Source organism: Camelus ferus, chromosome 14, assembly GCF_009834535.1.
Source record: "Camelus ferus isolate YT-003-E chromosome 14, BCGSAC_Cfer_1.0, whole genome shotgun sequence".
Taxonomy (NCBI): Eukaryota; Metazoa; Chordata; class Mammalia; order Artiodactyla; family Camelidae; genus Camelus; species Camelus ferus.
The window spans coordinates 24,008,963-24,030,746 of NC_045709.1; the positions used below are offsets into that span (position 1 = coordinate 24,008,963).

Consider the following 21,784-nt stretch of genomic DNA (forward strand, 5'->3'; position numbering starts at 1 on the left):
TATCATCAGCACCACGAACACCACCCGGTGTTTGTCAGCTGCTCTGTAACTCTCACTGGTGCCTTCACACCCGTGGGTCATTTGAGGCTTACGTAGAACCCTGCGAGTGTGGTGGTTTATCCCAGGCTCTTAGATGCAGAAATTCAGTCTGGAGAGATTAGGGGACTTCCCCCATGGAGAGACAGCCTGTAGTAATAACCAACGCCTGTGTAGCGTTTTAAGCTCTCAGGCCATTTAAAGATCATGGCGAGACAGCCTCAGCGTCAGAGCGGCACGTGGCGTGGTGGCCCTGGAGGGCCTCTGCTCCCACGAGGGGCCGGGGCCAGAGCAGCGGACGCCGCAAAGAACCAGGTGGCTTGTCCACGGTGAGACAGCTGACCAGGGGCCGCGTCGGGATGGAAAGACCTCAGCCTCTTGCAACCTTCAAATGCACAATTCGGTTTGAGTATATGCCCGAGAAAGCTTTCATGCACCAGGGAAATTACTCTAAACTTCTCCAGTACTTCAACGACTGGCACTCAGGGTAAGTTCATTGTTTTTAAAACAGTGGGGAACCAGTGACTTTAAGGCTTGGATGAGAGGGAAGTAACTTTTTTAACTCCCCGCCCCACACGGCAGGGTCAAGAGTACGAGTGTTAGTCTGAGATCCTTATGTCAAGACAAACAGGGGAATTGGACTTACACCCGCTCTGTGCGTCCAGCCCTCCTGCCTGGGGGTGGGCGGCCATGCAGCAAGGCCAGGCGGCAGGAGGGGACCGGCTGTGTTCATGTCCCCATGTGCGGTGCCTGATGTCAGACCTTGGGCTGGAGAGTCACGTGGGGAGGGAGGCTGGGTATTACAAGAGGTACTGACCACCACCCGCGTCAGTCTTCAGTCATAGCCAGGAAGGGGAAGGACAGGTTTTTAGAAGGCACACGGGCCTCATATTCCACCTCCTCCTCCCACCCCCAGCCTCACCACTCACCACCTGGCACTGGGTTCTCGCCGCACCTGCTCCTGCAGGGAAAGCTGAGCATTGTCCTTGTCACTCACCAGACCCTCGATAGTGGGGGTCCTTCTGCTCACCCCTCGAAGGCACTGATCCCGCCTCGCCCTTGTGGACGCCCCCTCTCAAGGTCCGGGCTCTTTCTGGGGAGATGAACTCTTCCTGCCTCTCCACTTGGGGGCCCACGTGAACAGGTGGGGGTTGGGGGCAAATCCTTCCAAGAGGTTCCTGGTGCCTGAGAGACAAAGTCCTTCCAAACTGACTTGTCATCCCACATGTGACTTTCACACCTGGTGCCCATCTCTGCTATAGGCTTTTATTGCTTCTTTAGTGCAGTCCTTCACTCCAGCCCAGATGGTCTCCTCAGTGTAACCTCTGCAGTAAATACACGCTAGGCTGGACTGACTTCTAAACCATCATTAGTATCGGGAACATGAGTTTGACTCTCCCCTCAACCCTCGACTTCAGTCATGCAGTGAGGAGTTAATGAGTCAGACCAGCTGAGCTTAGGACCCCAGCGGGTGGGCAGGGGGTAAAGGGGGGAGGGAGGGCCAACGTTCTTACACTGATGTGAAGACCTTAAAATGAGAGTTCATTCAAGACTCCTTCCTTCCATGCTTGGTGGGTGGCTAAGATTTTGGCTCTCTCTTACAGAAGCCTCAAGAAATATTAAAATACCCACAGCAATGCTATGTAGTAAATACAGACGTTATCTGGGGAGCAGTGGAGAGTCCGTTCCTGCGGGCAGTGGGCTCCTTGGGAAATCTGGCCTGGGGCGGAATTTAAATATGGGACACCAGCTGTACTCTTTTGACTTAATCAAGGGAGTCAGTTTTTAAAAGCAAAAGTGCCCTGAAATCAGAGAAACTGTGTTGTTATGAAATTCATCAAAACTCACATGGGAGTAGGTGCTCACAGCAGAACACAGTCCTGCTTCTCAAAGGACACTTTCCTCCACGAAGTTCCTGATGGTTCTTTTAAAGAAAGTATGCAGAACATTTAGAATCATGTCAGCGGCTATTTAAGTTACTCTGCTCTTTATATTACCATTGTCTTCTTAGGAGGTAAGCTGTGTTTCAAGTGTTTGTGAGTTAATACTCTGCAATTCAAAACAGGCTGCAAATTCCTCCAATGGACAGATTTCGGCCCAGAACTCAGCCCAAGAAATTCTTTGGGTGGAGGAAGTGAGACCTTCTCACCTCCCAACACCCAGCCAGCACCTTGCAGGAGCAGGTGTTTGATATACAATAGTTGAGTTAATTTACAAGAGTAATAGAAAAGGTACGCACCCCCTCACAAAGCCACTAAAATACCATGCGTTGCCAATGACTGTGAGCAGGTAATGAGCGCGTAAGTTTAAACTAAACAGAAAAATCAAGTAAATTTTTATGCAACTTTGTTTCCTGTTTTTCTTTCTTTCTATCTTTTAATGGAGGTGCTGGGGGTTGAACCCAGGACCTGGTGGATGGTAAGCATGCACCCTACCACTGAGCTATACCCAGCCCCCCTTATGCAATTTTTATGCAACTTAAACCTGGGTACTTAAAGAAAAGCACCATTAGATTCTGCTCTCCGTGATCATAGACAGAATTACTGTGTATATTCAGGAAGGACACATACTCAACAAACGTTTGTTCAACTACCCTGAAAGGTAGTTCTCTCCGTGACCACCAGGGGGCACCCTAGGCGAGCACATCCTCCTGGTAGGTGGGGAGGCAAAAGACCCAAGTGACGCCTCTCCCCGACCCACCCCCCCGTGAAGGGTCCCCTGCTCACAGAGCAACACTGCGTGCAAGTCTCTCTTTCACCGCACATCGGTTTTTTGGTTTTTTTTGTTTTTTTTTTTTGCTAGATATGTCACTAGAATATGGAAATGAGACCTGTCAATTGAGAATTCAGCTCTAATCAGTTTGGCATATATATGTGTATATGTATATACACGTTTATTTTCTCCTGAAATTAGCCTGAACACAATCTCTCTTGAAACCAAATGAGAAGCAGACTCCTTACAACTAAAAATTAAGCCATGTGATTACATAGTAATTGTCTACCTAGAAAATATACAATAGACATGTAAAGAAATCCTTATTTTCTAATTTTTCAAGTCTTTACACAATATCCTTAAAAATTGTTTCATTGTAGTAAAATATACTATAATATAATATATAATATAATATAAATATAATATAAACTTTACCATTTTAACCGCTTTAAATTGTTCAGTGGTGTGTGCACGTACATTCACATTGTTCTGCAATCATCTCCGTAACTTTTTCATCTTCTCAAAGTGAAACTCTGTTTCCCCTGGACACTGACTCCCCATCCCCTTCTGGGCCCCTGGCACCCACCATCCACTTTCTGTCCCTGTGTGTTTGACTACTTCAGATACTTCATGTAAGAGGAATCATACAGTGTTTGTCTTTTTGTGATTGGCTTATTTCACTTAACAGGACATCCTCCAGGGTCATCTGTGCCGTAGCCTGTGTCAGAATCTTTCTTTTTTTAGGGTAGATAATATTTCATTGTGTGTATAACCACATTTTGTTTAGCTACTCACTGAGTTGTTTCCACCTTTTTGCCGATTGTGAACAATGCTGCCATGAATGTTAGCATACAAATATTTGTTCAAATTACACGATATCATTAAAATCCGCATTTTAATGAAAAGCTTTAAAGCACTGCACTTTCCCGCTGTTTCCCACTATTTCCACTTTTTATCCTTAGAATACCAGTAATAGTGTTTGGCAAAAAGACTGCATTAAAGACTTCAAGGTTTTTTTGGCACCAAGAACAAATGGAAACTATTCTTGTGCTTCTCGGAGAGAATAAAAATAAAGATATCTAAGGACCTCCTACAGTCCTATTTCCCAATTAGAAAAAGAAAAAATAAGTCCACGTAACTGCCACCTACTACACGCACGTTCGAGTTAAGCAAGGTGAAGACTTTTTAGATGCGCCCTTGGACGTCTAGCTTTCTCCCCTGGGGACAACCTTGAGTTCAGATCTGAACAGGCGCATCTCCGGGGCAAGCGGACTGCTAGTCACACAGATCTGAGCGCCAGTGAAGGCCGCGATGGCTGCTCCGCGGAGCTTCGGGAGCAGCCACGGACTGGAGTTCCGCCGCCTTCCTGCCGTAAGCCCGCCACTCGCAAGGGTTCTCAGATCGTTTTCCGCTTTTAGCACAGCCGGCGAACTCCAGTCACCTAACGTTTAGAAACCATCCTCTCGGGGCCGCCACGGAATCAGGGCACGAAAGCCCACGGCGAGGGGCCGGAGGCACGCGCGCGGCGCGGCGCGGCGGGCGGCGTGGACGCGGCCCCTCGCGCGTGGACGGCGCTGAGGGCGCGCGCGGACGCCCTCCGGGGCCTCGCGGGGCCAGGTCTCCAGCGCATCCCAGGTTCTTTAAAAGAAACCAGAATCCCGGTGGCCCCGGGCTGAATTAAGTGTGTCTGGTGCCAACCAGGCGCTCCGCGCTATTTATAGCGCCCCCGCGCCCCCGCACTGCCGCCGAGGAGCCCGGAGCCTGGGTGGAACTCGCGCCCGCCTCCGACGCCGCCCGGCACCGCGCGTCCCGCACTCCGCGTCCCGCACCCGCGCGCGGACCACCCTCAACAGGCGGTGCGCGGGGCGGGAGCAGGATGCGGCCCTCGCGGGTTGGGTGGGGAGGTGGGATGCGGGCGGAGCCAGTGCGGATGCGGGGTGTGGGTACCAGTGCAGGTAGGGATGTGGAACGGGGTGCGGCGCGCAGCGGCTGAATGTGAACGAAGATGTGGAATGCGGGCAGGGTGCAGATGTGAGGTGGGGGCGCGCTGCAGGCGAGGGACTGGGCTGGGCCGAGGCGAGGCGGGGGGCGGAGGCGAGGGGCGTGGCGCGGGGCCCGGGCGCGGGGCGCCGCGCCGGGCGCGGGGATGGCGCCGGGGCGGGGAGGCCGGGGTTGGCGAGGGGCGCACGCGTCGAGCCACGCGCACGGGGACAGCGGTGTCTGGCAGAGCGGCCCGAGCCCTGCCCGCGGGAGGAGCGCACCGGGTCGGCGCAGCGGGTAAGCGAGGGCGGCTCAGAATTCCCTTGGGAATATTTGGGAAGTTTGGGGGCGACGGGCTGGCAAGCGGGGCTCTGGCACTTCCTGGACACTTTTGGAACCACTGCCGCCCCTTTGCTCCCGGAGAGCTGGAAGGAGCTAGGACTTCCTTGGTGGGTGGCTTCAGACCACATCCTGGGTTTTTCCCTTGGGGGCGGGGAGTGGGCTGCGGAAGTTCAGGTCAAGGGCCTGAAGGACCGTGTGGACACCGGGCCCCTGCGGGCCTCGGCCTCGCCAGGTTCCCTGCAGGGCGCGCACTGCTGTTCCGGTCTTGGCTCGCCGGCATTCCTTTAAGAAACTCTCTTAAGTTTCTGTACTTTAGCTCTAAGTGCCACGATCTAATGTCTCGGCCGGTGTGCGGGTGGCGGCGTGTCAAGTACACGGAATTTACAGAGTGGAAATTCATTTATCTGCGTTCTGCGTAGCCCCCGCGGGGCGCTGGCTGCGCGCTCTGCGCTCCAGAGAACGGCACCGCCCCGGGGCAGCCAGACCTCGCAGTTCAGAGTATTCGTGACCGTGACCGGGCTTCAGTGCCAAGGGGAGTCCCCCAGGTTTTGTGTTATCAAGATAGCGCCCAAATTACGGGATGTGAATTATGCTTTGGGTTTTATGAGCCAAGAGTTCAAAACGATGCCTTACGACACGTGCCTCCTTTCGCCGCCGTCCGTCGGTGGGCCGAGAAACGTGTCGCAAAACAGACGTCGAGAGATTAGAGGAAAGGGGATTTCTTTCTCAGAGGTCAGTGTGTGCAAAGTACACATCAGCTCATTCGGCGCCTGTCCCGCTGGTTCAGCAGTCTGGTTCTTGTTGAGATAAGCACCTCTAAGGGCAGTGTACGTGTCCTGGGGTGGAAAGTAATTCACAGAAACTTTACAACTGAACAAATGAGACAATGCCTTTATGTTCACCAGCAAATGCTAACTGGCTCAAAGCTGTCTTAAAATAATGGCATGACAAAATTCCATTGTTTCCCAATCAGAAAAAGGATTTGGACACGATTTCCTTTAACGTTGCTGTCATTTTACGTTGTGTTCCTTTTCTTAGCTAAAATAATTTATACGCTACACACTTGAAACCTTTAAGTAATTATGTGTATTTATCACAGCCGTTCTGCAGCCTTCACGTAGCCTCAGCAGTCTTTCCGTTGTTAGCATTACGTGAACGTGAACCTGACAGAATAAACAGGAGAGCGAGCGCTTTGGGGCTTCACTGCACGTTAATACGTTACTCAACGCATGGCTTTTGCGATGTGCTTAAATATCAGCAGGGCATTCCAGGCAGTGGCAAGGCCTCTGAGAAGCATTCCACTCGGTACAGAAAGACTGGCTCCCAGGCTCTCTTTGTGAAGAGGTTCAGCGATTCCCTGCCGTCTTGATTATCATACCACCTCCTTCTCCCCACACTGTCTGCCCCACCCCGCGGCCCCTTCCACTGTATCAGGGCCTTTGCCAGTGCCCTGTAACACTTACCTTACATTTTGACCAGTTTGGGTTGTTGTTTTTTTTAAACAAACCTGCCTCTCCCGTACATTGTGAATGAACCTTTCAGGGGATGGACCAGATCTGATTTATTTGGGTACCACCCCCCACCCTGACACAGGGTATAGCACAGCACCACACATGTAATTTGATAAATGTTTGCTAAATCGAAGAGGGGGAGGAAATCCAACACCTGTGACCATGAGCAGCACACGTGTGTCTCTAAAAGCAGCATGTTTTTGCAAGTTTAATGTAATTCTCTTTTTAAAATTCATTTTAATTTTTTGGGGGGTAATTAGATTTACTTACTTATTTACTTTTGGAGGAGGTACTGGGGACTGAACCCAGGACCTCACGCATGCTAAGCATGTGCTCTACCGCTTGAGCTATGTCCTCCCCCACCTGTAATTCTTAAAAGTAATAAAACAGCGATAGTTTCTCTTTTCATTCTTATAGTGGTGGAAAAGTCATCGTGATGACTCAGTCAGTCCTCTGCTGCTTTCTTTTTAAAAATCTCTGCTTCTTCAGAAGTGTGACTTAGTAACGGTGGATGTAAAGCTTCGGCACTTACATTTTCTTTAATTTGAAGAATCTGTGGTTTGCTTTAAGTTTACTGTTAACAAACTAATGATACTAAATATACAAATCACTTAATTGGTTTCACTCAGATCACCTGATGTGTTCCATGAATGCCCATTTATTCAGGAAACTCCATTTCCTGTTAGCTTTAAAATGATTCTCTATTGTAGGGCATAGAAGAGAGTTCTGATTATATACTAATAGAAATAGATTTGAATAAGAAATGTCGAATTACATATATACCATAGAAATGATTATTTCTGCAAAAGCTAGAAAACATTTGGGCAGATGTAATTTGTGCCGGTGACATAAGGGGAGTAATAAAATGCTGTCATTGTAAGGCTGTGAGGTTTCGTTCACTAAGCAGGAGTAAAGATCTGGTATCTGAATTTGCTTTAAAATGATCGTCCTAATTCACGTGACGGAGTAACTGCCTTGTTAGCATGTCGGTACTTAACACCTTTGGCTCCTCTGCACTGGAAGGGAGAGCGAGAGCTCACGGTGTGCTCTCACTCACGTTCTACGCAAGTTTGTGTTGTGAAGTGTGGCAGAGACACAGCTCGAGAGGCTGCTGGTGCCATCGGGCAGTGTGCCTCGTGCCAGGCCCGTGAGGTCACGTGGACGGGATGCAGAGCCCCGAGTCAGGGGTTTTCGCGCTGACCTCAGCTCTGTGCAGCCTTGGGCAAATCAGGGACCCCTCTCTGGGCCTGCATTTCCTGATCTGTAAAACAAGGGGGATGAACCAGGCAGTCTAAGGCTCCTCCAGCTCTAAAATGCTGTGATTCCATGTTCTTTCCATGGATGCTGAGTAAGACTCCTGAAAGACGTGATTTGGACTAATGCAGGGAGATTACCTCTTAATTGTGTCGTGAAGTCCGTGTGCACGCCTCTGCCTCCCTGACCTTGTGTTTCGGACCTGACTGGACCCGTCAGAGCTCGGGCGCGCCGAACACCGCCATCATTTTCCTGATCGCTGTCACTCTAGCCCAAGCCAGCCTTCAGCAGGCGGTGCACCGGAAATTCAGCTTTACCTTAAGGGTAATGACTTTTTTCTTCATTCTTCAATTATTAAAACCTTAAGGACTAATGTTGAAGTACATTAAAATTAACACATCACTAAAATGTCTAAATAAAATGTTTGCGTAAGTGGAAAGTTCTAACGTCTTTTCAGGTCTTTGAGAGAAGGCGTTCCAGTAACTCCTAAGACCATTTACTAACGGGCAGGAGAGCCCCGAGGGCTCTGCAGGGCAGCGGGGCGGGGAAGCTATTCGGAGGGTTTAAAGAGGGCCCAGCGTGGCAGGAACACTCTTGGAGGTTACACTCCAGACTATCTGCATTTCCCGTCAACTAGAACTTAAGCCAGGCCAGCTGGTAATTTTCTAGCTTAACATTAGAACTCTAATTGTGGAAATGTGACGTAACACTGAGATCTGGAGGGGATATTTATTTTATTCAAGTATTTTAAGAAGAAAACTGTGGATAAAAACAGGTGTACTTTTAATTTTGCTGTTCTTGAATATTCAGCATTAAAGACATTGGTTTTTTTTTAATTTACTTTTTAAAAATTTCTTATTGAAGTCTAGTCAGTTTACAATATTGTGTCAGTTTCTGGTGCACAGCATCATGTTTCAGCCATACATACACATACATGTATTCCTTTTCATGTTCTTTTTCATTATAGGTCACTACAAGATATTGACTATAGTTCCCCGTGCTCTACAGTATAAACTTGCTGTTTACCTATTTTACATATAGTGGTCAGTATCTGCAAATCTTGAACTTGCTATTTACGCCTTCCCACCCCTTTCCCCTCTGATAACCATGAGTTTGTTTTCTATGTCTGTGAGAAAGATATTTGTTTTTAAGCTAACACAGTTGTTTATATTGTGTCTGACTTATAATTAGCTCTCACCAAGCTGTTAAGTTACAGAAGATCAGAAACAAAAACTGATGTGTTCTTCCCTCTGACTAAAGATGAAAGTGTGACACTTACTGACCTTGGCCAAACACAGACTCAGGAGCACACGATTTTTCAGATATTCATGAATGATTACAATCCCCACATGAAAGAGAAAATATAAGGATAGTAATAAAACATGGAAGGCAGGAACTATTATAAGTGCCTTCCATACATTCTTATTTAATAAATGAAATAAATAGATTAAAATATAATTTAAAAACAACTTCATGTTTCTGGAGATTTATTCTCTGACAATGAAATATATAATCCTAGCAGTGCTTTATAATTATTCATAAATAAGTTGGAAAATTAGTGTTTTATAATTTCACTAAATCACTTGGTTCTGGTTGAGAGTGGTGATTCCTGCCAGAGCATTAGTTTGCTGAAAATTTAGGTAATAGAACCCAGGCATTTTTCCATTTAAAGTTAGGGAAGTAAACCCTTGGAACTAAACAAAAATAAATAGTTTTATACTAAGGTAAAGGGTACTCTTAAATTATGTATGTGCATTTTATAAAACTACCAGGAAACACTGACACCTTCATTGTCTATTTAAAAGATCCACAGGAAGGTTCTGTAGGTTTCTTTTGTGTGCTGTGAATATAGCATACATGATAAGGCACTGGAAGAAATAACTCTCGCTCTTTTTCAAGCACTTGAACGTTGGTTTTTTAATAAAAGAAAAACTTCCACCAAGACTAATATTTTAAAACTCTCAAACAATATTTGGAACTAAACAAAGGAATCTGACTACAGATACCATAAAGTTTTAAAATCATAGGAAAATACCATGAATAATTTTATGCCAATAAATTTGAAACTTAGATGAAGTGGAAATTTCTCTAAAAGCTATAAATGATCAAAATTGACTTGAGAAATAGCAAACTTACATGTTAATAACATTTAATGAAATTGAATTTGTAATCTTGTTTTACTTCCAACCCCCTCAAAAAAAAAAAAAAAAAATTAGTCCCAAACACCACTCTTGTGGGAGGTTCTTATGCAAGCTTTTTACATAGAGAATTTTTGATTTTTCAGGCTAAAACAACTTTCCAAAATCCAATGATAGTACAAAAAAAGTTGAGACCAGTCTTAAGTGTGAACACATAATCCCAAATAAAGTTGTAGCAAATTTAATTTGATAGTATATTAAAAATAAAATGACCAGTGAGGTGCTTCACCATCTAAAAATCACAGTAGATGCCAGAAAAAAAGTACCCCACTAAATCCAGTGCTTGTTTATGATCTAGAAAACAAAAGCAGACGAAGACTGGACAGAAACTTCCTTAGCCCCATACAAGCTGAAGCATCACGCTCAATGATAAAACTTTAGAAGCATTCATTTTAAGACAGAAACAAGAAAGATGTCGCCTTGTCCACACTGGGCCAGAAGTCCTGGCCAGTGTAAGAAGACAAGAAAAAGAAATAGCAGAGATCTGAATTAGAAGTAGAAGAGACACGTCTGTCCTTAACAGCAGGCGATATGCTCACATGTCTCTCCCAGAAAATTCAAAGGGATCTCCTGACTGTCCCAGCTGGGAGGGGCCTCCTGAGAGGTGGCCGGACACAAGATCGGCACATAGACTCAGGTTCCTAGGCACCAACAGTAATGCCCAGAAGTGAAAATGAAAAACTATTCAGAACAAGTAACAGAACAACTACAAAGCATCTAGAAAGAAGCAGCAAAATGTGTCCAAGCCTTTCCGGGACAGTATCCCACAGCTCTGTGACGGCCCCAGAGCGGCGGTCCGTCCATGGGGCAGGAGTGGTTACTGGTGGGGACGCTCAGCTGGAAAGGGGCTGTTTTCATTTATCTGTGAATTTCATGCAGTCCCAGTCAAAACTGTGTCTCAGATTTGTGTGGAACTTGACGAGCTCTGCCCGAATTTCATGTGGAAAAAGTAAAAGGCCCCAAATTGTTGAGACCAGTGGGAAGAACAGAGCCAGAGGATGAGTGCCCCCAGGTGCCAGGTGCCGCCGGTGCCCTGCTGGGCAGTGTGATCAGCCCTTTGCTTCTGAGGCCGAGAAAGATGGCACTTTGGAGGCTCCCCTTTCCCCCCTCCCGCTCAGGCCGTGGTGGGCGTTCCCTACGTTGCTGCAAACGAGCAAAGGAGCAAACGAACGCGAGGCCTGGCTTCCGTCTGGCCCTCAGCAGTTCAAAGCCAAGCATCGGGTCACCTCGACAGAGTGAACAGGAAAGGGGCTTTTGCTGTTTGGGCAGATTTATTTTGAATTCTCTTCCCTTTTTGAAAAGTCAGAATGGAATTATCAGCAGGTGAGATAAGGACCTCACACCACAGACTAGGCCTTGGGGCATCGAGAAATTACTGTCTTAAGTGTGAGAGCTTGAAATGGGCAGGCGAGGTAGGAAAGAGCTAACGGAAAACAGCCTTTCCGCTGGCTGGAAAGGCAGCCAGCTAAGCCCGCTGTTCCCTGCACCCTGGGCATGGCTAGTGCAGCCTCCCAGGGCCCTCGGACACCGTGTGCCAGGTCGGCCGTGGCCAGGAAGGCCACACGTGGCCCACCGCTGGCCCCAGCACAGGGACCCCCGTCCCTCACCTTCTGCTCCCTTGTGACCAAACCTTCCTTCTCAAGCTCAAGTCCTACCTGTGCCTGAGAAGGCAGCCTCCTCTGACCTCACAAAAAGAGTCCTGTCCACACCCTGGGGAACCTGCTCCCACACTGCCCTCTCACCCCCGCCCTGGCTGCTGCAGTCTGACTCCTCCCCAGCCCCGCCCCGCCCCGCGGGGCCCCACCCTCTGTGTCCTGACAGCCCTGCCCTCATCCCCCTCCAGGGCCCACATTCACTGCATGTGCCCAGGTGTCCCGTCCCCCTCCTCCTGGCCCAGGTTCTTGTGTCTGGAGCCTCCCACTGCCTGGCACCTGAAAAGCATCGGTGGCTCCTTGGTGTGAGATCAAAGGACCTCTTCCCTCACCCCCGCCTCCCCCAGCATGGAAGAGTGTCCACGCTGTTAGTCACCGTCTCCTTCAAAGCTCCGTGCTAGCGGGCGGCGTCCTGGTCCTGGTCCCCACTCAGGCCCAAAGCCTGCGGGCATCTGCCTCCTGCGCCCTCCTCCCAGCGCTCCCAGCGCTCCCAGCTCCCGCACCTGCCAGCCCTGCCGGGTCTGGTCTGTGGAAGCTGCAGGAGCCACCTGACCACTCTGCCCCTAAGGTTAGAATTTTTAAAAAAGAACTTTACCAGAAGACTAAGGAAAAACAGTCATAAAAATAAAATATTAAAGGATGAAACACGTTTTCAGAGCAGAAACTCCCTGAGGGCTCGTCCCACCCGGCCTGGTCCACTCAGGGCTGGGCTTCGTCCGGGCTCCGTCCCAGGCCCTTCCCGTGTCGCCTGACCACATCCTCCACCGAGGCTCCGGCCACACCCCCCCACCTGCACACACGCTGTGTCAGCCCCTCTGCTGGGTCCCCGAGGTCTGTCCTCAGCCTCCTTTTCCAGGGGGAGAGGTGGCCACGCCACACCCCCTCCCCACCACGGCTGCTCCCGCGTCTCCCTCTCCTGTCCCCCTGCTCGGCCTCATCACAATCACAGCACAGGGTCTCCGTCTCCCTTTGGGTCGCCAGTGACCGAGCTGGCGCCCTCCCCAACACTGGTCCTCAGTCCTGCCACCCCAGCTTCTGCTCCATCTTATCTCAAACGTGTCTCCTTTCTGTCCTTCCTGGTCCCGTCGCCCTCCCATCTTCCAGCTCAGCCTTCCTGAGGCCCTTCTTTCCAGAACAACCTTGGCAGTACCTCCACCCACCCCCTAGCCCCTACCCCCATCCGCTGCCCCCAGGCCCCCTGGCCACACTGGCTCCACACCCAGCGTGGGGCTGACGCTCTGTCCCTGGGACGCCCGCCCTTCTCCCCCCGATCCCAGCACAAGTCTGCCCTCCCTCCTGCGTGTTCAGTATGAGCATCCTCCTCTCTGCCTCCCTCCATAGCTCCCGATTCCACACAGATTTCAGGGGCAGGCATGCTCACTGGGTCCAACTGACCCTGTGGCCCAGAGTTGGGCACAAGGTTGCCACCGAGTAAATCACCACTGGCTGACCAGAAGGGGAAATGTCGCTCCGGAAGGGGATAACCGTCACAAGGATATGAAAGCAGCCATGTAAACTTGAAGACAGAAGATCCTGTTGGTTCTGCAATGGTGTCAGAATCACATTTTTCATTGAGATAAAGATGAAAAACAGCCACATGGCATCTCATGAAGATGAGCAGTGTTCCCCCTCCGAGTACTGGGAAGCCCACTCCTGTCCTCTGGGCCAGTTGTCTGAGCGACTCGGTGCTGTGGCTGGAGCTCCGTGCAGCTCTGCTCCGTCCAGAGCTGGCCCCACGCCCCAATGGTGCAGACAGACCACGTCCTCTTTCCAGCAGCTCTCACGATGGTCCACTCTGGCCTCGGTGGAGCGTACAGTCCTTCTGCCGTCCATTTCTATTTCCTTGGCCCAGCAAAACTTGTGCTCTGAGTGTGTCTGGTCCCCCACTGCTGCTGCTGTGGGATTTAGGTGACATTAGGGACCCGCGGTGTTGACACAATGCCTAAGACCCACGCCGTCTGGATGAGCCAAGGAGACTGGACGTCACCTCTGCTTTGGAGGCTCCCGACTGAGTCCCACCTTGACCCACGTTGCCGGCTTCCAACAGACACCGAGCCCTCTAGTTAACTTTTTTTACTCATAACTCATGCATTTTCCAAAACAAAACCAAAGCTGTGAAGTGTCATAGGAAGTGTCGGCCACGGCAGCCAGGGACAAACGGCCTGGCCCTTGGGCGCCGGGGTCTTTGCGGGGACGGCGGCGGGAGGAGCAGCCCTGTGTCCGCAGCCGTGGCCCGGGTCGGCTGGGTGAGGCAGCGTGTACTTGTCCTCTCCGTGCTCGTTACGGGCGGGATTTAAGAGACCTAAGGTCAGAGGCGGTGAGGAAAGAACAGTGGGAAAGGAAACCAGCAGACTTCATCCAAAACTAGCATTTTGGAAGATCAAAGTCATGGTCGTTAATCTTTTATGATAAATATGTTTTAATGGGAAGTGCAAAAAATGTGAAAAGAAAAGAAAATGGCCCAGCTCCCAGCAGCCCTGAGGCTGACATCTCTGTGTTGCCCCTGCTCTTACTATTTGCACGTACGAATGCATGCAAAATCCAACGAATACTTTTTATCTTAGTAGTTATATTTTATCTTTATATTTAGTAGTTACCAAAAGCTTTATTTTATAAAGAATCTAAGAGCATATCAGTTAGGAATTATTTTGTCTGTAAGCAGCAGAAAACCTGCCTTGAACACGCGGGGTCCTCCCGTCCTGTGTGTCCGGCTGCGGGTTGGCTCCACAGGGCCTCGATGGGGCCCTGGGGCTGTCCTGGTCCTTCCCTCACACTTCGTGACACATGCTCGCTGTGTGGCTGCTCAGCTCCAGGCATCACATCTGCAGTCAATATGGAAGGAAGGGGAAAGGAGCAGCACAAGAAACATCTGCCCTCTTACTAGGAGACAAAAGTTTCCCCAGGCGTTCCCCAGCAGACTTCTTACACCGTTGGACAGAACTGCCTTTCAGCCACTGCCGGCCTCAGCGGGAGACGGGAAAGCAGGGTTCCCCGTCGTGGTCACGTCAGAGGCAGGCAGGAGGGGGATGGGGTGCAGGAGTCGTCATCAGCAGCATCACAACAACATCTCTGACACCGTTTGCCCAGGGCTGACTGTTCCCTGGGGTGGTGTCCTGGGAGCCGAGTGGTAGGGATGGCCCGTCATCACCCCGCACAGCAACCCACACGTCACAAAGCTCCCTCCCAAGAGGCCCTCCAGATGGCGGTGCCGCTCAGTGCAGGAGACGGGCACCCTGTCTGGGGACACAGTCACCCTCCCAGGACACGTGCTCGCTGGTGCCGTCGTGGACGCACTGAGCCTTCACGGCTGCCAGGGCACGGCCCGGTCCGCAGCATGACCTCCCTCTGCAGGGCGCACTCAGGGGTCGTGATGCGACTTCGAGGAACATATTTCAGTGTTTGGCAACATCTGGACCCGAGGGCTCGGGAGAGGCTGAGCAGGCCGCCCCTCCTCCCGCTGAGTAGCTGCGCGAAGCCGACGTGGCCGGTGTCTCTCAGCAGTCCCTTCCTGCGTCTGGCTCCCTAATCAAAGGGCAGGTGCTCCGGGGCTGCCCCCCACACACTGCGGGACACTTGTCCCCCAGCCCCGAGTGGAAGCGCCAGCAACGCCCTCGTCCCCAGCGCCGCACACTGACCGCTTCCTGCTCGCGTGGCCTGCGCCCGCACAGCAGCAAGGCGGCAGGAGAGTTGCCCAGTCCCCGCGCCGGCCGTCCTGTGAGGCCCAGACGTGCACGGTGCCCCCTGCTCCGCCTGTGGACTTCAGGGAGGAAAGGCCGCCGCCTCCAACCTGGAACCGAGAGAAAGCCCGTGGGCGCTCAGGGTAGTCAGGAGGCTTTTTGAGGCGACCAGAGGCCGTGCTGTCCCGGGACGCAAGGAGAGGGGTCCGTCTGAAGCCCGGCAGGAGGGGGCGGGCAGAGACGGCAGTCGGGGCCTCGAGTCCGGGCAGGAGGCGGTGCCTGCCCAGACCAGAGGGGTGGCTGCGGGCATGTGCGAGTCAGATGTGGCCCAGAGAGCTCCTGGCACCTGGCTTCCCTCGTGGCGGAGTGGGCGGTTCCATGGTCGGTAAGTCTCCACACGTAAACATTTCACCTTTTGGGGACACGGGAGGGAGACCAGGTGCTGGTCGCGGGGCGGGTGAGCCGGGAGGCCCCGGGAAGGGCGTCTCCGAAGGTTTCAAGTGACCGAAACAGCGCGGGAAGTTTAGTCCAAGAGGGTTAATTCGTCATCTCCTGAGATCATAGTAAAGTTTCGTTTTGTATTTGGCCTTCGAATCAATTCATAGAAATCAGTATTTTCAAACATTTTAAAACGGTATGAGAAGAGTTCGCTTTGGCTGGTGTGTGTGCGCGGCCCAGGCCGCTCGCGGGACGGCAGCGAGGACCCGGCCCGAGCGGACACGGCTGGCCTGCTGGAGGCGTCGCGACATGGAGGCCCGCCCCCCCCCCGCGCCCCGCCTGGTCCCTGGTCCGAGAGCTGCCCCCGCCCCGCCCCGCCTGCCTGCGCTGAGGCCGAGGGCCCCGCGGGCGCCGGGCCCCTCACAGGCGGCCCCCGTCCGTCCGCGTCGCGCAGGCCAGGCGCGGAGGGCGGGGACCGCAGAGCAGGGCGCGCGGGGCGCAGTGACGGAGGGCGCGCGGGAAGCGGGGCCGTGCGGGAGAGCCGCTCCGATCTCGCGTGAACAGGCAGGCGAGATCAGGGACGGGCCAGGCCGCGCACAGACCCAGGGCCCCGAGGGCCCCGAGAGCCCCGGGACCCGCGTAGGACGCGTTCCCGCAGACAGGCGTCCTCGTTTCCTCGTCTTTGCTGGGGGTTTAAGTGGTCGTCTTCCCTCAGGCCGGCGCTTGTACAGCGGAACCGCAGCTCAGCAGCGCACGGTGCCGTCGACGTTCACTGAACCTGCTCCCGCCGCTAGTGGGGAGGTCCACGCTCCCACCTGTATGTCCGCACCTGCACATGCGTGCACACACCTGTACCTGCGCACGTGCACTGCATGCGCACATCTGTACCTGCACACGTGTACGTGCGTGCACACACCTGTACCTGCACACATAAAGTCACACACACAACCTGTACATGTACACCTACGTTCACACCTGTCCCTGTACACCTGCCCATGCACGCACACATTCCTGAGCACAGCTGCCCTCAAAAGTGTATCCTGAGCCCATCAGGGACCTGGTCCTGACCCGGGGTTGCACCCTGCAGCCCACCTGGCGAGCCTGCCTATTAACGCAAGTGTTCCCTTGCAGGTTAGCAGTCTGGAGCAATGGGCGACTGGAGCTTCCTGGGAAAACTATTAGAGAACGCCCAAGAGCACTCCACCGTCATCGGCAAGGTCTGGCTGACGGTGCTGTTCATCTTCAGGATCCTGGTGCTGGGGGCCGCGGCCGAGGAGGTGTGGGGGGACGAGCAGTCCGACTTCACCTGCAACACACAGCAGCCTGGCTGCGAGAACGTCTGCTACGACCGGGCCTTCCCCATTTCCCACATCCGCTTCTGGGTGCTGCAGATCATCTTCGTGTCCACGCCCACGCTCATCTACCTGGGCCACGTGCTGCACATTGTGCGCATGGAGGAGAAGAGGAAGGAGAGGGAGGAGGAGCCGCTGAAGGACAGCCCACCTCCGGGGTCGGCCGCGCGGGGCCAGAAGGACCCGCCCCCTGTGCGGGACGACCGGGGCAAGGTCCGCATCGCCGGGGCCCTGCTCCGCACCTACGTCTTCAACATCATCTTCAAGACGCTGTTTGAGGTGGGCTTCATCGCCGGACAGTACTTTCTGTACGGCTTTGAGCTGAAGCCGCTTTATCGCTGTGACCGGTGGCCCTGCCCCAACACGGTGGACTGCTTCATCTCCCGGCCCACAGAGAAGACCATCTTCATCATCTTCATGCTGGCTGTGGCCTGTGTGTCCCTCCTGCTCAACATGCTGGAGATCTACCACCTGGGCTGGAAGAAGCTGAAACAGGGCATGACCAACCCCTACAGGCCAGACACGCCAGGGTCCAGGGGGAGCACCTCGAAACCCGGGGGCGTGAGCTCCCTCCCTCTGCCTGCCCTCTCTGCCCCACCCACCCTCACCATCGGGTTCCCACCCTACTACGCTCACTCTGCCTCTTCCCTGGGGCAGGCCACAGCCCCTGGCTACCCCGAGGTCCCCCCACCGGTAGCCGACTTCAGGATGGCGGCCCTGCCTGGAAGTCCCAGCAAGGGCCACCCCACCAGCTTCCACAACGGCAACCATCACCTGCTAGCAGCCGAGCAGAACTGGGCCAACCAGGAGGCTGAGCAACAGGCGGCTGCCGGGAAGACCTCCCCGCCGGTGTCCACGCCTGCATCCCTGACCCCTCCGGGCAGCCCCCAGCAGCCCCCCGAGGAGGGCGGAGCAGGAGGCACAGAGCCTGTGGTCCCAGAGAGCTCGGGCAACGGCCAGGGGGGGCCAGCGGTGACCGCTGTGGAGCTGCATATGCCCCCTCTGCTCCCCGCAGACCCCGGGCGGTCGAGCAAGGCCAGCAAGTCCAGCGGCGGTCGGGCCAGGCCGAGTGACTTGGCCATCTAGTGGTGGCCTCTCCTGACAGCTCAGTCACCTTCCTTTTAGCAACCAAACCCAGGTGCAGTTCAGACCAGCGGGTAGAGAGCCTCACTTGGGAGAGGGTGCTGGAGAGGGAGGCGGGTCTGCGTGTCAGTGCTTGCTGTTCTTAAGGCTGTGAGGAAGTGGGGAGCGCATCCGAGGGGAGGGCGGGCCTTCAGAGATTCTCCCAGCAGCCCAAGGGCCCGGAAGCCTCGGCCTCTGCAGGTGCTGTGGTCTGGATGGTCACTGTTCTGCAGAGGGGAGTAGGGGCCTTTCGGGGCAACCAGGTTCCTCTCCCTGCGCTCCTCAGAGCCTCGGGCAGCCCAGAAGTCTAGATGCTCTTAGCCTTATCTCTGTTTGATACTTTAACTTAGAGTTGAATTTCATTTGGGCTATTTGCCAACCTGCACTAAAAAAAGATTTAGAGCAAGTCCATAGGGTGTCACCGAGTTTCTGGAATTGCATGTGAAGCCCAGGACGTCATGTCGAGTGACAGGAAACAGCCCACCTCCCGAGGCATACCCGCAGCGGGCAGCCGAGCCACAGGCGCTGCTGCCGGGAGGCCGGGCAGGAGGCGGACATGGAGACGAGCTTACGCGGCGAGGAAGCCTGTCCAGTGCGGCAGCTGTGCCTGAGGTGTTTATTTCTAAAACGCTGCTTTGTGCTTTGATCTGGATTGTACAGGCATGACTATTTTCCCCCACTTTATATCTTCCAGGAGAAAAATAAAGAAAATAGTATTAAAATGATACTGACCAAGAGAATGCAGATTTGTCCCATGACATACTAGCAAAGATTTGAACCTTTATTTGAAAGAAATTCTCTGACTTTATGAGTCGGCTAATTACTCTGAGACTGTTCTACATAAAATAAAAGCAGGGGAAAATTCTTAAGTGCATTTCAAATACTTGAAGTTGTGAAGTTTTTGAATGGGAGGTTAAAAGTTAACTACTGTTGCCAGAAAAATTATTTATACAGATGGATCAACGACCTACCTTTTTTTAACAGAACAAAATAAAACTCCTCAAGTTTCCTAACCATCCTTTGCGGGCAGCCTGTTTGCTTTCTAAAGCGGGACAGACAGCGTCTGGGGTTCCTTCGTCCCTGCTCAGCACCCACACGCCTGCTGCACTGACCAGGAGGCTGTTTATGGACAAGGGTGCAGCTGGAAGGCGGCTCAGTTTTCTGTTCTGCACACACGGCTGTAGCGTCCTGGTCACCGAGGGACAGTGGGATGCCAGCCCGGCCCCTCCCACTTCACTGCACCCTCCACTGCATCTCGTCAGCCTCCTCCCGCTAATCAGCACACCGTCGCACTTGAGTCACTGCTTTTTATGAGTTATTCTAACTCCCTGATGATTTATTTGGGGCCATACTCCACAGTGGACTGTTTTATACCGTGCAGAGTGACCGCTTACAGTCTGATGAAAAGACTGGCTCCTGCTGGCAGACTCACTGTGCAGCTGGCCCAGGGACCGTGGCGCCGGGGCCGGCTCAGCCAGGACTGGGTGGTCAGCTTCTGGGCCCAGGAAGTCAGGGGTAGGGAGGCTGTGGTCAGCACGCTGCCTCTGCAGCTCGGTGATGCCCGACCACTCCCACGGGCCTGTAGGGCGGGAGGACCCTCTCCCCACCCGTGACAGTCCCGAGGGGCGGGCCCAGCCCAGGCCCAGGCTCAGGGTCAACGAGGGTCCACGTGCTGCCCTGCCCCTTTCCAGCCCAGGGGCCCCGGGAAAGCGGCCTAACCTCTCTGACTTTCTGGATGGGTTTTCTCATCTGAGAAACGGACATAACATTGTGGGAGTGAACGAGGAGAGAAAGAGTTCGCTGAGGACAGCCTCTGGGTGAGTAAATGAGTGTCACCACAGGTGGCCAGGTTGTCTTGTGCCCACACGTTCCCACCTTTTACCTTTACTGTAAAACAAGGGTTTTACACATACCACGGACTATTATTCAGCCCTAAAAAGTAAGGGAAGGGAGTCCTGAAACGGGCTACACAGATGACCCCTGAGGACCCTGGGCTCAGCGACACACGTCTGTCACAGAAGGACAAATACTGGGTGATTCAGCAGGTGGGAGGTCCCAGAGCCACCAAGGTCACAGAAAAAGAAAGCGGGGGGCTGGGGGAGGGGTGAGAGGTGTTAACCAGGAGAAGTTTCAGTTTTGCAAGATAAGACAGTTCTGGAGTAGACGCTGGTGACGGTTACACGACACTGTGAATTACTTAATGCCACTGAGATGTACACTTGAAAATGGTTATGATGGTAAATCTTAACGTGCCTCTTACTACTATTAAATATATAACTATACAAAATCCCCCCCAAAAAAGCTGTCCACTGACCTGAATTAGGTGCATAAGCAGACACACACCAGGGCCTGCGGCTCGACGTCCTGACCACATGTGGGGGCCAGCAGGACGCCCCTCCTTCCCCAGAGCCTGCTCTCCGTTTCCTTCTCGTGTCATGGCTGCCCCCCCCCCTTCCTGTGGTTATCACTCACTCTGAAAGCATTCCCAGAGGAATGAGGGGGCCTTGGGGGGGGAGGGGAGCGGGGGCCACGCCAGGGCCGGCATCTCTGTCTGCGCCTTGCTCTGTCAACAGCCGTCCAGCCCGGGCTGGCCCCCAAAGCAGTCGGCTCGGCAAGCTCTGAACCTGCCCCAGGAAACCAGGGCTTCCCTGCGGGTCTTCTCAGAGCCACTGTGTGAGTTTTCATTACATTTTTAAGGAAAAACAAAATGGTTAATAGTTTTTAATGGCTTGTAGTTTCATTGAATAAGTTATCAAACATGTGACTACTGAGTGGACAAACGTGTAGCCACCGCTCCCAACACGGGAGCCACACACATGGGGCCACTGGGCCTAACTCACCACCCCTGCCAGAACCTCTCTGGTTCTGAGGGTCGGATGACTCGGCCACGGGCTCCCCTCCGGGAAAGGGCTGTCTGTTCCGCCAACGCGCGGCGCTAACGAGTGAGAGACCTTCCAGGGACCGACAGCACGGTCCCTGTGCCCCACGGACGGCAGGCCCCGTCGTGCACGACAGGGGTGGGGTGGGCTGGGGGCACCCTCCTGCCTCCCCCGGGCATGACAGGTGGCCTCCGAGGGCGTCCGCCGGGCGGGAGTTCCCCAACATGGGACCTGAGGCTCCCGCGGATACAGGCGGCGCCCTTCCTTCTGATTGCCTCTGAAAAGTTAGAGCAGAATAAATGACAGCAAAATAACCCTGAAAGTCGGTGATTCTCTGGCAGGAGCTCAGAGGAAGCAACGCTTCCTGACAGTGAGGCGGCAGGAGGCGGGCCGCGGGGCGATGCGGGCCCAGCCCACGGGGCCACAGGTGCCCGAACCCAGGGTCTCGCCGCCCGGGCCTCAGCGTCTGGGGGGGACGGGTGGGTGCTGGTCACGCGAACACACGCCACAGGGTCACCACGGTGGAGCAGACATCCCAGCTAAGAACTTTCATCCCAAGGCCCTCGACAGCCTTCAGAAAGCGCCCCCTGCTTTTCAGGGTTTGTCATGAGTGTGTGGGGACCATGATCCC

General features: G+C 53.3%; 1 protein-coding gene across 1 annotated transcript; it reads left to right on the forward strand.

Moving 5' to 3' along the window:
- The first annotated feature begins 15,574 nt into the window (after positions 1-15,574).
- Positions 15,575-19,362, forward strand: GJA3 (gap junction protein alpha 3). Its single transcript, XM_032496526.1, has 2 exons — positions 15,575-15,747; positions 16,932-19,362. Exon 2 carries the CDS (start codon positions 16,949-16,951, stop codon positions 18,236-18,238), a length of 1,290 nt encoding a protein of 429 aa, XP_032352417.1. The 5' UTR covers positions 15,575-15,747; positions 16,932-16,948; the 3' UTR covers positions 18,239-19,362.
- Positions 19,363-21,784: the final 2,422 nt, after the last annotated feature.